Here is a 17,730-nt window from a genome sequence, read left to right as displayed (position 1 = left end):
GAAGTACATGTTTCATTCATTCCTTTCATCCATTTTTTAAGATCATTTTAGGGCTTCATCCTAAAAATAAGAGGGATATAAGTATTAGGTGGACCACACCACTGGAAAACATTAGTGATTGGATATCCATCATTTAAATCCTACTAAGGCCCAGTGTACTGTTGATATGACATCCAATCTGTTGATTAGGTCATAAAGACCCAAATGAAGGTTAAAAAAACAAATATTAGCTTGATCCAATACTTTTATGGCCCTCGAAAAGTTTTTAATGGTCAAAGTTCATTCAAAACTGTTTCCTATAATGTGATTCACTTGAGATTGCGATATACCTCATTTTTTTTATAATATCATAAAATGATATATAAAAATAGATGGACGGCATGGATGAAACACATACATCATGGTGGGTCCCACAGACCACGGAACACCAGCCATTGGCTGGTGGCAGGGGAAGTAGCCAATCCGTTTCCCTTTGTAAAGTACATCTCTGTGGGCCCACACAGCCCTGGCCCAGGGTCACGGGCAATCTGCCTCTGAACGCCCTCAATCTCACACACAACCCATTCCGACACGTGTGCATGCGAGTAGCAATCGAACCCAACTCGCGCGAGTAGCCCAAACAAGCCTCGGAAGAAAACAAATCGCGAACCACTCCACTACAAAAAGAGCTTTTTTTCCAATCCTAGTTTTTTCTTTTTATCTTCTTCTCATCATCACCCACAGAAAGACAACTTCCAAACCCGAATCCAATTCGATGCAGATCTTCTCCACATACCCTTGATACCTCAACTCTCTCTCCTCCCATCCCCGAGAAATCCAAAATCCCAGATCCCTCGCTACAGATCCAACGGTCCAGATCAGATCTCAAAACTCCCTTCCCCGTCGCTTCTGCACTCTTAAATAAGAAGAAGACGACGACGGCGAACGAATGAACCCCAGAAGAGGAAAAAACAAAGAAAATCCCGCTCGAATACGAGATCGCCTTTTGTACTCGGGCCTCTGACGGGAAGAGAATGGAAAGGTTTCAGGTCAGACGGTTCTCAGACTCGCGTATTCGTGGCAATTTTCGCTGTCAATACACGCGGGTGGTATTTATTTTGCCGTCGTGGTAATTAATGCGAAAACCTGCCCTTTTTATGAATGTTATGTTATCAGGAGCTCTGTGTGTGTGGGGTAGTTGGCTATTTTACTCCATGGGTGCGTAGGATTAGTTCCATGCGCACCCCTTCTCTTCCAACTTTCGCTTCTGTTCTCTTTTTCGTCTGCAACGAATCTTAGTATGGTTGTCTCTTTCGCTATAGTAGTCTCGAATATCTGGTATTTTTTTTTTTTCTTATATATATATATAAGCGAGATTTCTCTCTCTCTCTCTCTCTCTCTCTCTCTCTCTCACCCTTGATTGGCACTGGGGCCCACCTGAGTTGCAAAACAGCCTAGCTTTGGGCCAGACCCGTCTATCCAAGGCAGATGAATGGTGGGAATGGCTTGGATTGCAGATAAATTACACGGTTGGCCCACTATTCAAATCAATGGTAGGCGTGCACTCTTAACTTGTTTCCTGTGTTGTCCCCACGTGAGTTTTGGATCGAGTTGAGTTTCGATAGGTTTGGTATTTTGAGGTCGCGTATCTGATGGACGGGTTGGATTTCATGAATGCATCACGTGGGGCCCACTTTTGTCGGATACCATTGTAGATGTGTATGTATGTTTTTAGATGGTGGTGAAGTGATGAATCTGATATTTAGATTTTTCGGATTTTTTTTTTTTTTTGAATTTTGATTTGAGGTTGGAGAGGAATTTGGTTTAAATGGGTTTTATTTTAATTAATTAATTTATTTATTTGGAATTCTTGTATGGATTTTTGATGGGTTAGATTTTGAGGTGTGGAAGATAATAGGATTCTTTTCTCTTTCTTCTTCTTTTTCTTCCTTTTTTTGCAATTTTTTATTTTTGAAATTGGGGAGCACCCTTTTGACATTGTTATTTTTTTTTTCTGTTGCAGAAGACCTTGATTGCAATGGGTTAGATATTGGTAGATTGTTGGACTCAGTTTTTTTTTTTTTTTTTTAAATTATGAAAATGGAATAGATACCTTTGATTTTTAATTTTTGCTAAGAATGTGTTTGGTTGCAACAAATATGAATTTCGTGATTAATCAGTTTAGTTTGGTGCAAACTATCCTGAATTTCATGATAGTTGGTGCAACCAAACGCACCATAAAATACTTGTACTAGTAGATTAAATTTTGAGGCATCTAACAAAGGGGTAGATAGTTTGATTCTGATATATCTTTTTTTTTTTTTTTTCCTTCTTTCTTTCTTTCATTTTTCTACTAGAATTGGGAGAACCCTTTTGATTTTTTGATTTTTCGTCAAAAACTAGGTTGAAACTGTTTTTCTTTTCTTTTTTTTTTCCTTTTTTTTTTTTTTGAAATTTGAATATTATTTGTTTTCTTTTTTCCTTATATGATATTAGCAAAGATTTCATAAACCAATTTTAGGTGGGCCCAGCACCATTTTATGCTGTCAAAAGCTTCTTTTTTTGGCTCTGTTCAATGCTACAAAATAAAAATATTTGCAGTCTGAGTGCTGAAAATTTTGAATTTTGAGTTTGGTTGCAAGTGTAATCTTTTGTTTGTTAGATCGCCTTTGTTCGAGATCTCCTTACCTTTTGCAGATGATTTACCGTTTTTTTCTTCTTTTTTGGAAATTTGAATATTATTTATTTTCTTCTTCCTCTTCTCCCTCTTCTTTTTCCTTCTTATAAGTGTGATGTTAGCAAATGAACAGGAAGGTTTCATGAACCAATTTTAGGTGGGCCCAGCACCATTTTGTGCAGTCATAAGCTCTTTTTTTTCCCCACAGTTCAGTGACCAAGTTGTCATTTCGATCTGGTGGCCCTACCACCCAGATGGACCACGCCTCAGAAATATCCCTGATATGGAGGAATCTCAATTTGCGAAATGATGGTCTGAGAAGGAATGTGGCAAAAAGGACTAGGTACGGACATTGGATGCCCAGGATCCTCCAATCTCGGAGATTTTTGGATGCCCAGGATCCTCCAATCTCGGAGATTTTTGGATGTCCTCGAACCACGGTAGGGCCCATCAGATTAACGGTAACGATCGCCGAACTGTAGTTTCCACCTGTGCCATATCAGAACATGAGCTCACTCTACATGTCGTCAAATAGATGATCATATAACTCCTCTTGGTTTGTTTTCAATCTCCTAAACGATTGCTGACTTTTCAAGCCTCTTACCGGCTTGCAGATTCGTTAGGTGCCTTCTGGTTGGTAACAGAATTCCAATTTAGTATTCGGTAGCATTAATTGCTTGAATATCTTGCTTCCATATCAAGATTTCTCAATTTTCTGTTTCTGGTTATTTTCAGCGATTTTCACTGCTTTACCTTCTTCATTGAATTATTTTATAAGAGTTAGCAAGTTGGCGAACATTTCTTTATGGCATTGGCAATGGAATTCAGCTCAGTTCTAGCTGTTTATAACTTTCCATACCTCTGCTTCCCTGGATAAAGATAGTTTTCTTGAAACGATGATTACCATCTGTTGTGGTAGGGTCTTCAGCCTAGTTTGATTGCTCATGATACCTTGTACTCTGGTTTTCAAAACCATAATCACAGCTCTCTTTAGATAATATGGTGAAGGGTCTGCTAAGCCCATGTGCACACAACTATATGTGTCGGCATGGCAGACAGGTAGAGTAGAGTATCCAAGCCAGCCACCAGGTGGGTCTGACCTTGAAGATGATCTCACACAAGAATCAGGCTCATCCAATCATCGGGTGGGTCATGATGTTTAAAATAGGTAGATGGCTTAGAAAACTTCAGCCAAGTTCTCGTCACTCATACATTTGATCTGTAAATTGCAGCCTATGCGATTAGTGGACTGACCTGATTCTTGGTTCAGGATCATCTGTATAGTGGTAACCCCTGATGGATGGATTGGATCTCATAGCTATGTGCCATGGTAGCACTTATGGTGGGGTGGGCATTAGCTGTCTTGTGCATGTGTGGCAGTGTAGCAAAGCTCTTTGGTCAAAATGTTGGTGTTTTTTGGTCAAATTACATAGATGGAGCTGCCCAACTTATGATGATTCGAGCCATTCATATGGTGGGCCCTGTGCTGGATGAGAGATGCCCCCAGATTCTTTCCATAGGGTTATCCTAGCCATCCGAGTTGGCTGTCATTCACTTGGTTGTAAATGTCCATTTTCATCAATCACTGGGATCATCTGCCAGGTGGGCACAACCCATTCCATGGTGCTGCCAATCAGATTAACAAATTAGATTGCCGAAAGATGGGTCCCACCTGTACCAATGTTGTGTCAGACAATAACTCCTTTTGTCTTGACTGACATCTGATAGCACCTTATCCGCTTATTGCATAATATAGTGGTTTGTTTGATTGAGCTTGTTCTGGAAAAAAATTTCTTCTTTGTAGTTTATTTGACAGAACTGGTAAGGAAGTTCCTTCTTTTCAGGCTTCAAATAGTAGTCCCTTGTATGTGTAGAGAATTGATCTAGTGCAAATGTTTTCACCACAATTGTGGTCAATCAGGTTTTGTGGGCCCCACCATGATGTGTTTATCAAATCCACTCCAACCATCAGGTGAGTCATCGCACATTAGGCCCTCGGCCCAAAAATCAGATTGTTCTATGATTCAGGTGGGCCACACAAAGGGAAACATTTTGGAGGGTGGGCATCCCCTGTACATAGTTTCCGATCATGTTGCCCACCTGAATCACGGGCCAGTTTGATTTCGGCCCATTGGCCTACAATGTGGTGATAGGATAGATGGTCGGAATGGATTTCGCATGCACAACACAATGGGGCCCACCCCAAGGCCCCCTCAGTTTTCCTTGCCCGTAACTTCCCTGTGGCACAACTCTTAGGGGACTGCCTCTTGGTTTTGCTCGCACGTAAGTTCCCTGTGGCACAACTTGTAGGGGACTGCCTCTTGGTTTTGCTCGCATGTAAGTTCCTGCAGCGCAGCTTGTAGAGCACTAGCCACAGAGAGAGAGAGAGGGGGGGGACTATGTCCAACTAGTTGGCATATGGGGCCCACCATGGTGTTTGTATGCCATCTCTCACGTCCAGCAAGGCTGTCCCACCGTGAAAATGGGATGCCCCAAAAATCAAGTCCAACTATCAAGTGGGGCACACCATAGAAAATAATGAACAACCACAAAAAAAAAAAAAAACTCCACAGTCATGCGGGGCCGCTTCTAATGGTTGGATTGTCCTGATTTTTGGGGCATCCCATTTTCGTGGTGGGACAATCGTGTTGGATGGGCAAGATGTCATACAAGCACCATGGTGGGCCCCACAAGCGAGGGGGAGAAGTGGGAGGAATGCTCACACACAATTAGTTGCATGTCCAACTAGTTGGTGTGTGGGACCCTATCATGGTATTTGTATGACATCCCACCCATCCATCATGGTACCACAATGAAAATGGGATGCCTTAAAAATCAAGTTGCTCCAACCATTAGATGGGACCCATAGGAACATAGAGGTTTTTGCGTGGTCGTTCATTGTTTTCTATGGTGTGGACAGTTGGATTGACCTGATTTTTGGGGCATCCCATTTTCATGGTGGGGCTACCTTACATGATGGATTGGATGTTATACAAATGGTGGGCCTCACACACAACTTGTTGTGTTTGAGACTTTGAGCTTATGTACACACGTGTATATAGATAGTCGCTAGATATAGATATGCATATTTGGAAATTCATTTGTTTAATTGAACTGAGATTTTCTAGTTATGATGATGACGATGATATTTTTGCAAACAAAATCTTATCTATTCTAACCAGTCTATGTCTAACTAGTTGGCAAATGGGGCCCTCCATGGTGTTTGTATGCCATCTCTTACGTCCAGCAAGGCTGTCCCACCGTGAAAATGGGATGCCCCAAAAATCAAGTCAATCCAACTATCAAGTGGGGCACACCATAGAAAATAATGAACAACCACAAAAAAAGCTCCACAGTCATGCGGGGCCGCTTCTAATGGTTGGATTGTCCTGATTTTTGGGGCATCCCATTTTCGTGGTGGGACAATCATGTTGGATGGGCAAGATGTCATACAAGCACCATGGTGGGCCCTACAAGCGAGGGGGAGAAGAGGGAGGAATGCTCACACACAATTAGTTGCATGTCCAACTAGTTGGTGTGTGGGACCCTATCATGGTATTTGTATGACATCCCACCCATCCATCATGGTACCCACAATGAAAATGGGATGCCTTAAAAATCAAGTTGCTCCAACCATTAGATGGGACCCATAGGAACATAGAGGTTTTTGCGTGGTCATTCATTGTTTTCTATGGTGTGGACAGTTGGATTGACCTGATTTTTGGGGCATCCCATTTTCATGGTGGGGCTACCTTACATGATGGATTGGATGTTATACAAATGGTGGGCCTCACACACAACTTGTTGTGTTTGAGACTTTGAGCTTATGTACACACGTGTATATAGATAGTCGCTAGATATAGATATGCATATTTGGAAATTCATTTGTTTAATTGAACTGAGATTTTCTAGTTATGATGATGACGATGATATTTTTGCAAACAAAATCTTATCTATTCATCTTATGTTTTAAATTTAGAAGATATGCAAGAAGCAGAATTCTTTGTTTTTCTTTTTGATTTTGATAATGACAAGTAGCGTTCACAGTGGTATGACAAACTATATTCTTTTTGGCAGATGAATAGACTGAATTGCTGATACATGCTGGAATAGGATATAATTGCGCATGGTATCAATTACCAGAAAGAAATTGCTTATAGCATCAGGACAGCAGTGCTATAACTACACTTTCAATCTTTCCAAACTCATGTAAATCATGAAACTAGGTGATTCTTTTGCTCTTGCTTCCTGACTTTGCACTCACTTTTTTTTTTCCTTTTCCAAAGCAGAGTGAAAATATGCTAAATTTCATCACGTGTGGAGGATACTCTATTGCTGCACGGTTTTGCTGGCTTCAATACGCCATTTAGTATTTAGATATGATTGCCTTCTATATTTATCATCGCATGGTTTCATCTCCCACTGAATAGTGATATTAGCAATTGTTTTGTTTGATGGGGTATTCGAGTTTCAGGCATCTTTGTCTGGGGATGTTTTTCCTTGATTTTCTATTTATGTACAACAGCTTACAAATTGTTTTCTATCTTGGGATTGATTTTCGAGTGTTGCTTAGCCCACATGCGTGTACAAGTCAGCTAATGCACACGCACCATTACATATGCCAGCATGGCAGATGATGCAATATCCAAGCCATCTAACAGAAGGGTACCGCCCTATCCCAAGAATCAGATTAGTTCACTAGTCAGGTGGGCCACATTTCAGTAATGTACTGTTGTGAAAAAATCAGCTGGAAGTTTTCTAATCTGTCCACTTATTTCTAATGTTATGTCATACCGACTGAGTAGACCACCTTTATCTTTGGGCAGAAAGTTGCAGTGAGGTCCACCTGGTGGATGGCTTCGATTTTTCACTTGTCTGCCACACTGGCATATGTGGTAGTGTGCAGCTGACTTGTACACGCATATGGCCTAAGCAAAGCTCTTGATTTTTCACAATGTTGTCATTCCCTGCATCTTCTATGGAAATTTTCAAAAATGGAAAATGTTTAATCAAAGGGATTCTCATTCAAATGGGTGCCATCTCTGGTGAAAATGATGGCGATATAATCCAAGCATTCTCACTTGTAAAATTCAAATTCCTCGTCTCATATAGAGTTTGAAATTTCGTGACTGACCATGATGAGGCTGCTTTTTGTGTTACTTCTGGATTTATGACAGAGAGGAATTACTGTTTGCATGTGTTGTGTGTTTTTTTTTTTCTCTCTCTGTTTACTTCTGTTTTTAATCAGGTGGTTGGAGGACCTTCTCATTTATTGTGTTATCTCCATGTCGTATAGTCAAAGTCACACTAAGCATTTACTATCTGCTTCTGTCTTTGAAATTTATTTCTCAAGTTGTAGCTCTCTTCTACCTTGAGTACAGACTACACCATTATTTATTGGAAATACATTTATTTCACAACACCCATATGCTTTCTTTTTCTAATTTTAGTATGTTTAACACATCTGCTAATAGAGACTTCATGGTTGATGCCATTTCATATTCTTCAGTAATCCAATCGTAGGCAACAGTTAGATTGATTAAATAGGCCAAAAGAGTATGCCTGTTTTCAGAAGATTATTTTGTATTGTATAAATAACATTCTGCCTTTTGATGCACAGTTGCAGAACTTGTAGTGGGTTTTTTTTTTTGGAAAGATCACGAGAACTTTCATTGAAAAAGCGCTGAGGTCATGCTAAGATGCAAAAACAACAAGAAAAACAGAAGAAGCAAAAAAGAAAATTACTACTTGTCCAACCGCCCCTTACCCCATGCCCATTCAACAACATTATCCCAGACATGAGAGACAACCCCCTCTACTCTTTGGAATCATTGCAAAAGCATCTACCATTCCTCTCACCCCAAATCCCCCATGAACTTGTAATGGATCAATCAATTCAACTTGAAAAAACATATTCTGACGTAAAGGAATAATTCATTGTTGATTGTTCTTTTATTTCTCTTTACTTAATATCTTTGTTATTTAGATTAATGAGAGAATGTTTATTGTACTGTTCTGTTGGCTTTCCATCTGAATTTGAGAAAATGCAATTTGGTAGAGTATGCAGCATTAGTATTTTGTTCCATGGTTAGCCATAAAACTTTTTTCCCACTTCTATGTTTTTTTTTTTTTTTTTTTTTTTTTTTTATAAAAAAAAAGAAAGAAAGAAGAAGATCTCTCACCTTGAATCAGCAGCAAAAATTCTTACCATTGAATGATCTCAACCATCTGATTGGTGACCTACAGGTGGATGGTGAAAAAGAATAATGGACCATCTAACTGCAAATGGTTCACCAATAGGATGGTTTTGGTCGTCCAACCCATGTGATTCATTTGACGTGGCGTCCACTGTGAGATCCATCCCATGAGCACTCTGGATCAAGAACCGTCATACCATATGTCGGAGTTTAGTGTGGCGCACTGATTAGCTCTTCATTGATATGTTAGATTACACATGTTCTCAAGTGTGGAGAATTTACACATGCTTGCAGATAGTGAAGCTGCATATTGTCATTCTTCTCTGGCTCACGAACCAGCGCCCAGGACCATTGAATATGATGCTGACAAGACTGAAGAGACTGGACCATTGAAGGCAGACTATGAGGCTATAAGAGAAGGAAAGCATGTAAAACAATCTGTTCTGGAAAGCAAAAACTATGAGATGGACACAGATCCATTACCATCTGAGAAGTGTGATGGAGATGGACCCAAGGCCAGACCAGGACCTTGCAACTATATGATGGAAGATTCAATTTGTGAGAATGCAAATGAGAGCAGAGATAAAATTGCATCAGATTCTATTCCTACCAGTGATGGAGATGGACACAAGGCCTCACCAGGAACCCAGGATTATATGGACATGGAAGATTCAATTTTAGGGACCACAAATGAGAGCGGAGATAAAAATGCCTCATATTCTAATTCATCTGGTGAAGTTGGGTTGTCTGAAAAGGATGCAGATTTATATACTGATAAGACTGTCACAGAAATTGAACTTTCAGAACTGATGGTTTATTCCAAAGACAATGTCGTCAAGGACATCTGCATCGATGATGGAATACCTACCATGGACAAAGTTTTGGTAGAAAATGATGAGGTGGGCCAGAAGAGAGTTGGATTTCTGCAATCAGAATTAGCTGAAAATGTTGATATGACCGAAGAAATGGAGGACAGTGGCGGACCCGTTGCAGATGGTTCGAAATCACTTGTCTTCAAGGGGCAGCTTATTTCTAGCGAGTATGAGGAAGTTGCTGCTAAAAGCAGTACTGCAAGCTTGCGAGAGGAAGGTGGACAGAATGTTGGTGCAACAGAAGAGATTGTAAATGCTACCACAGATGTGAGGACACCATCGGAAGAGTCGCTTTTGGTCACAGAAGAGGTTGTAAACGAAGAGTTGCTCTTGGTTCAAGAGCCAAGAATGGGAACGCTGCAGGATGAGTCTTCCAGTTGTGCTAGAAATGAAGATCAACAACCATATGATCAGGTAGAGAGATGAGCAGTATTTTTTTCCCTTATTTTCTAAGTGAATTTATATTATCCTAAAATCTGAGGGTATGTAGTATATGCACTGTCTCCTTAGGTCTTCAATTTATGCAAACTAGCTGGTGGGGCACGTGGAGAAGGGAGAGAAATCCGGGAGAGAAATTTTGGAGATGGAGTTTGCTAGGATCCAGTGGCCCCCCTACCATAGTACAGTGGCTGGTTTTCACCCCTGGATTGCATTTTATATGATGATCTGAACCATTCATATTCTGCATTCTATGGTGTACCCATACTATGGAAAGAAACATTTGTTGAATGGGTTATTGTGTATGAATATGAATATTCCTTGGCTCATATTCAAATCCAAGATTAAAGGTAAAGATAAACAATGAAATATGATTATAGGACTATAGCTTCTGTATGGTGGTGTTGAGAACATGGACATCAGTTCAGATCAATCTAAGGATGGTGTAAACCTGCCACCTTCCAGTTCCCAAAATACTGCTAACTTCATTTAAGATGTCTTCCCATGACCATTGAATATTCAAAGTTTTCCATCCCCATGAAACTTATTGCAGGGGCAAAAATGTCAAAAAACTGCTCACATTATATGTAGTATATATGGGGTCATGGTTAACTGATCCAAACTGATTTTTTCTGATGGGCCCACTGGGAATGGACCATGACTAAATTTCCTGGTTACGAAGATTCTAACCCTCAAATTTCATCCTTTTTTCTTTTGGATGTCAACTGTTGTTTTAAATTTCTTTGGTGTCTATTTGATGACCGCAAATTGAAAGGTTAGCATCTTCTAATCTGGGATACGTTCAGAGCATGGTCCATTCATGGTGGAGCCCATCAGATGAAGGGTTTGGATCACCGAGCTCCACTTGTATAAATTGAGGATACATACACCTGGGGTCAAGAACCATATAGCTCCTCATTTAAGATTGTTCATGGAAAAAGCTGATAATTACGTTCCTTTTTCCACTGGCAAATGACCTCTTTTTTAATAAATGGCAAACATTTCCTGATATGTTGGTTGTCAGGGACATGCTTTGAATTCAAATGAATCCATGGATGTAAGATCGCAGGATGCGACTCAAGAGGCAACCTTAGCATCACATTCTTGCTCTGAAGCATTCAGCAACAGCAGCAATCTGATAGATTTAGCTACTGATAGTAAGGTGGAAAGTGGAAGCATCGCTATGAATTCCGATCCTTTGCCAGCAGAAATGATTCGCAGCAGAGACGAGAACAAAGAAAATGCAGAATGTCAGCACTCAGGTCGGAGGTTAACTGCATCTGTGCTCGATGATGGAGCACTGGATAGCTTGACAGGTTCTACACGGAGTTTCTTTATTCAACATGGCCTCGGAGAATCTAGTTTTTCTGCGACAGATTTGGTCTCTGGTCCAATAGCATACTCAGGGGCGATGCCATGTTCTGGTAGCATCTCATTTCGATCAGATAGCAGTACAACAAGCACACGTTCCTTTGCTTTCCCAATGTGAGTAGAGTCTTCTGACCAAGCATTTTTTAGCATTTTTTAAAAAGTTTTATTTGCACTCATTTCATGTATTTACCTTTGAATTCTCAACTAGGTTTGTTCTTCCTTTCTCCATCTTACGTTTGATTCCATAAACATGCATGAATGGACTTTGTATATAATTTATGAGCTTTGCTATGCCCACACACGTGTACAAGTTAGCTAGTGCACATGCCCCAGCATGGCACGTGAAATATCCAATCCATCAATCAGGTGGATCTTACCTTGTATATGTTATTGCCTGGAGATAAAGGTGGTCCACTCAGGTGTGCCATATTATAAGAAATAAATTGACAGCATAGGAAACTTCAGCCGATTTTTTTACAACCTTATGTTGAATTAATTGAGGCCCACCTGACCAGCAGACTTCACCAGATTCTTGGGGTAGGGAATCTATATAGTGGTACCTTTTGATGGATGGCTTGGATCAAGTACCGCTGTACCGGTGGCATACATGGTGGTATGTGCATTAGCTGATTTGTACATGGTGTTGGCTTAGCAAAGCTCATAACTTATGCATCCATACCTGTGTTTCATATATAGAAGAATTTTCCTGTGAAGCTGCTCTACTTGTGCATGACTGTGTTTTTGGTGGGCTTTGATGTATATGCCATGAGTGCAATTGGAAGTTTATGTGGCAATACTTGTGTTTTCATATATACAAGAATTTTCCTGTGAAGCTGCTCTACTTGTGCATGCCTGTGTTTTTGGTGGGCTTTGATGTATATGCCATGAATGCAAATGGAAGGTTATGTGGCAATAACTAAAAATGGGGAAAACTACAAAAGATGCCAATTAATAAATGTTTTTATGGCAAGACACACAGTAGCTACTACAAACAAACCTTTGATGATCCACATAAAATGGGGATGAAACAAATGAAATCAGAGGCCATGAAATACTTCTTATTGCATTTGCCTGCATGTGCTGATCAGGGCCTTTCATCTTCTATGGTGAATGTGCTCGAGCCTGAAAGTCAGGCTGGTCCACCTTTCAGGTAAGCAGCTGGTATGCATTGAATAAAGGATGGTTGATTATCTTTTTTAACCTTCCATTTTTGGGTGAACGGGTGGCCCACCCCGCAACTGTTTGGGCTGTGGCACATTCTCCGTGGAGAATGCCACACCTATACCTTCTCACATGCGTCTGTATGTGAAAATTTCTTTGAGATGTGTGTTTGGTGATTTCTGAAGTACATAAATAGTTGCTTGAATGCAATTGGGGCTCTTGGATTTTGGAGAAATCGTGTAAAACATTTCTAAACCGCGAATGATTGATTGGATGTCCACTCAAGGTGCCATTCCCATTTCTTACCAATCAATGTCCATCCAAGGTGCCATTCTCACAAATGCTTACACGCCTCTTTTCGCTGCTACCATCAACCACAACTAACACAATTCCACCTAGACTCTTTTCCTTGATCAGTTTTAGTGACGCAGGGATGAACGTGATGAGGTCGATCACCGTCTTCCTCAAGGATAACTACTCCAAATCCACGGAGTTTCTCTGGACTCCTCACAGAGACTTCTCTAATCCACGAGGAAAGAAAGCAAGAAGAATAGAAATAAATTCTAATAAATTCATAATTTGATTGATGAATGAAATAAACGAGTTCACAACCCTTTAAATAGGGATACCAAGCAAGGAGAGAAATCAGAATCAAACTATAACTAAAACTCCTAGAATTCGCATCTTACTATAAGTAGTAAATTTCGATTTGTAGCATGTGTCCTATGTGGCTTAACCACATTATTCTCCCAATTTTTCTAAATGCTTTTTATGTTGGACACAACTCCTAAAGCCGAGCCGAACAGACGAAGAGTTATAATCAAACTAAAACTTACTATTTGTAGTAAAAATGAAATTAAACATGGAATTCGGCCGTCGATACGATGGAATCTTGCAAATTCGGCGTGGGCAACCCCGCGTAGCCGGGTTGGTTGGCTAAAGTAGCTCGTCCTACCCCAAAATCATATATGGTACGTCGAGTAACTCATTCCGGTTTGCGAGATATGACTGTTTTAAGGTTCCGACGGTCTTGATGACTTCTGCCTCTGATCGGGCCTTCTCTGATCCATTTTGGACATGAAAGTGTCCGCAACCCACTCTACATCATTTAGCCTTCTCCAGTCTTAGATTTTCTAAGTTCCTATGAACAGAAATTTTGAATGCCTTTTTCTATAACATTGTGCTCTTTTACAAGGCTAGACCCTGGCTTGTGTTTGCCATATCATGTGAAATTGTGCTGACTTGTCCTCCCCGTACATAGCATGTGTATACCAATCCTGACCATCCAAGTCATGGGCCCTATTCTAGATGGAGCACAGCCCGAAAGTTATCCCAATCAAATGATCCTAACTATCCAGTCACTGGCAATTAATGGATGGCGAGAAAAGAAAATTTGATTGGTCCAAATTCAATGGATGTAATCAGATTGTCAAGGGCATAAGTAAATGAGAACCCACAAAATGTGTAGTCTGGAGGAGACAGACAACCTTGATGCTTTTTACCATCCATTCTAATTAGCATCTACCCATCCATCTTTCTGCCTGTATATTTTGACTGACTAAAGCATTTCTTTTGGATTTTGGCGTCTGCAGATTACATTCAGAGTGGAATAGCAGTCCAGTAAAAATGGCAAAGGCCGACCGGAGGCATTTACGAAAGCACCGTGGTTGGAAGGTGGCTCTATGCTGTAGATTCTGAATGCTGCTCTTTACTTACATTCCAGTCTTCCCTCCACACACATCGTCAAAATTTTTATATTTCGATGTCAATTTTCTCATAAGCATTTCATCTTCAGCGCCGCCCATGTGTGCATTGTGTGATAGATCAAAAGAGTAGAGTCCCTATGGTTTGAAGCATGGAAAGTATATATATAAGCTAGTTATTGCCATTATACTCTGAAATTCTTTTTCTTTTATCCACATTTTTTATTCTATTATAAATCCTTGTATTTATTTGTTGGGTATGTGAGTAATAATATTATATTTGCGACGAGCAAGTAATTTCACATAGTATGTTTTATTATAAAGCAAAGATGAAAGTGATGAGTTTGAATGATCAGTTTTATGTTCCCGCTGCTAATGCAAGAAAAAATTGAAAAACCATTGGGCTGGATTTATCATCTAATTATAAAAAAGCATTCCTTCTTAGCTTCTTTTTTTTTTCTCTTGACTTTTCATTTGGAATCTGACATCAAAGATAACAATGAAGTATGGGTGTTATGGGGAAGAAGGCTCGAGGATTATAGCTGATGAAGAGAGCATTAGATGAACCGAATACGAAAACCATGATTTGCTATGGATATGATCTTACAAATTGAAATGAATAACTACATAAAATCTTGTTCTTTGATAGTAGTGGAATGTAACAGCCCTAAATCATATGGGGACCCACAAATGTATGTTCAACTGGGCCATGTTAGATTGCACAATGGTTGGGTTCATCTAGTCGGCCCCCCTTTTTTTCCCCTTAATTGATGTTGGAATGTTTTTGACACTCATCTTGCGGCTGCTTTTTGGTTGTCATATTATGCTACAATAACAAGAAATCAGTCCCATGTGGAAGTCCATTTAGATTTCGAATGAGCCCGAGAACATTCAATTCCCGCATCAGTTAAAAGAGTGTCATGCCAGATTTAGAGAACAGCTATATGGGTTTGATGGGATTTAGGGATGTTTTAGTTATTGTTGCATATTTTATTAAAATATATGGTAAGTATTGGAATTAATAAATTAGTCCTATGATACGCCTTGCTCGGGAAAGGTATATATTCATGGAAACAATAATATCTCTGGTGGGCTGCTGCTACTTTTTGCCTGCCTCAGATGCATATCCCTTTGAAGCCCCTAAGTATGCTATTGATGTCAAAGAGTATTAGAGAGAGTCTAGAGAGGATTGAAGGATGATCACAGGTTTGTGAAGCTATTGTGAGGTTTTATTTAGACTTGTTGACAATAGATATATGGAATTGACTGAAGCTTGATAACCTTCCTTTGACAGAAATTCGAAGAGGAAGAGGATTTATTGGATTGTCTTTTTGGGAGGGTGAGGTGAAGGCAACTGTGTTGTGTCAAATTTGGGTAAAGATAAAGCATGAGGCCCAGATGGATTTTCTATTTTCTTCCTAGTCTTTTTGAAAGGAATTGAAAGATGACAAGTTTTACTTCAGAATTTTATGAGAGTGGAAGTTGTCTAATGGGTGCGCGCGGTTCATTGCCCTTGTTCTCAACAAAGTGTTGAAAGCTTGAAAGATTTCAAACCAATCAACCTTAGTAATGGCTCTTACAAAAAAAAATGCCAGAAGAGAGTGAGAGAGAGTACTCTTGCTGCTAGTTGAGGAAATTTTTTACTCGTACTTCTTTTCTCTTCTTGGAAAAAGGCAAACGGCAAACAATCCTGTGAATTGGGGTTTTCTTAGTCATATGCTTTAAGGAATAGGTAGAGATTGTGATATACGAGAATTACAAACGGGTCTAATCATATCCCAATACTCGATAAGTTCATTGAAAAAAATGTGAGGATCATAATGATAATTTTTGTTTGATGATCAGGTAGGCCATCTAATGGATATGATGAAAAATTAGGATAGGTGATCAAATAACTTGATCTAAGTATGAAAATTAAGGATGTGTGGTTTAAATAAATCAAGTGACCTTAAGTTAAAATTTCGCTATAATTAGACATGCAAATATGTCTTCAAGAATGGTCCAAGGATATGGTTGTATATACCCTTAGATTTTTAGGTAATTTGTATGCATGTGTAGGGTTCTTAGATAGAGATTTTAATAGTAGAAACAGTTCATACAATACTAAGGAGTAAGATTGTCGGTTTACTTCATCATAGAGTCAAGTATATGGATGGTTACAATATATTTTGGGTTGTTTTACTATGATTGGGTGGCCCATTATACGATGTGAACCGATGGATTACAAGATCTGAGCTTATTAAGTCATCTTTATGGTTAGATCGGAGAAAAATAGAGTCTAGAGGTAAAATCCATTAAATATAATTTCTAGGGTATACGTAAAAGTAAAAATTTATAATTAAGCTTTATGATTATAAGGTTTAAGAAAATCTAAAATGGCCATGAAAATTCACACCACAACCTTAAAAATATTCGCATTTAACCTATTTCAAACTAGGAATGTTTTCCCTTTACAATAAGATATATAAATAAGGAGGGGTTAGGATTTGAATGATACACTTGACTTCGGTGTACCATACTGTTAAGGGAGCCCATCAATCTGCATCTATCAGACACATATTATGGTCCAATCCCGCCACTATCAAGGTTATCCATATATGATTTAGATCCAATGTTGATTATGAAATGAACCATCAAATCCGGGCCAACATATTATCATCAAGTATGATCAAAATAATTTTAACAATTAAAACAGAACTTCAGATGTTGAAAACTTTTTAAAAGTCGTTTAAAACCTTAAGCGCTTGGCCCAGTGAAAAAATCACTTGATTGGTTTTTTATCTATCCAAATCTTATCCTCAACAAGTACCATGGTAAACTAAGTGAAATTCTTATTGGCCCGTGTAAGAATCAATGAACCCTAACGAATGTATCCAAAATCACCTTCTTTTTCTGGCCTCTATGTAGCCTTGTAAAGTGAGTCAAAGTTGCCTAGTCAAGATTCAAGACCCTACACATCCTCAGGTTCAAAGGTTGATTAATGAATATGCACAATTATACCATCAATCACATGGTTACATCCCAAGCCAATGGATCCCTAAATTATTAACATGTACTTCAGTCCACTATTGTTACTGTCTAAGGGTCTATACTAGGATCCCATATCAATGCAATACTCATCCTCCTGTGTAGGTTTAGGGCAAAAAGCACAACCGACACCAAGTCAGTTCTCGATGGTGGAAACCTTCCATCCTCACCTAGTCAGCCCCCTCACATACGATGATTGTATATCTCCAAAAACAATATTCATGGATGTGTCCTAAGTATCTGTGCCGGTTATGACTCGTCTAGATACTGAGTTCCATGGAACACAATTCTCCCCAGCCAGTGAC

At 39.4% G+C, this 17,730-nt stretch overlaps 1 protein-coding gene across 7 annotated transcripts; it reads left to right on the top strand.

Annotated features, from left to right (window-relative positions):
• The first annotated feature begins 689 nt into the window (after positions 1–689).
• On the top strand, positions 690–14,700 carry LOC131258127 (uncharacterized). Of its 7 annotated transcripts, none has more exons than XM_058259221.1 (5): positions 690–1,028; positions 6,734–6,882; positions 9,148–10,139; positions 11,188–11,648; positions 14,288–14,700. In XM_058259221.1, the coding sequence occupies exons 2-5, from the start codon at positions 6,873–6,875 to the stop codon at positions 14,391–14,393; spliced, it is 1,569 nt and encodes a 522-aa protein (XP_058115204.1). In that variant the 5' UTR covers positions 690–1,028; positions 6,734–6,872; the 3' UTR covers positions 14,394–14,700. The 7 variants fall into 7 exon arrangements, with proteins under 7 accessions (XP_058115204.1, XP_058115200.1, XP_058115206.1 ...); XM_058259217.1 differs by having other exon boundaries at positions 690–1,108; XM_058259218.1 differs by lacking the exon at positions 690–1,028 and adding an exon at positions 1,162–1,317.
• The last annotated feature ends 3,030 nt before the right edge of the window (positions 14,701–17,730 follow it).

This window comes from Magnolia sinica, chromosome 10, assembly GCF_029962835.1.
Source record: "Magnolia sinica isolate HGM2019 chromosome 10, MsV1, whole genome shotgun sequence".
In the NCBI taxonomy this organism is placed as follows: Eukaryota; Viridiplantae; Streptophyta; class Magnoliopsida; order Magnoliales; family Magnoliaceae; genus Magnolia; species Magnolia sinica.
Note: the sequence above shows the minus strand (reverse complement) of the source record. Positions and strands in the feature narration are given on the sequence as shown.

Bases quoted from the DNA above. Each gene is read 5' to 3' on its own strand.
- LOC131258127 (XM_058259221.1), top strand. The intron at 10,140-11,187 runs GTAGAGAGATGA...GTTGGTTGTCAG, and splicing joins ATCAACAACCATATGATCAG to GGACATGCTTTGAATTCAAA. The intron at 11,649-14,287 runs GTGAGTAGAGTC...TGGCGTCTGCAG, and splicing joins CGTTCCTTTGCTTTCCCAAT to ATTACATTCAGAGTGGAATA.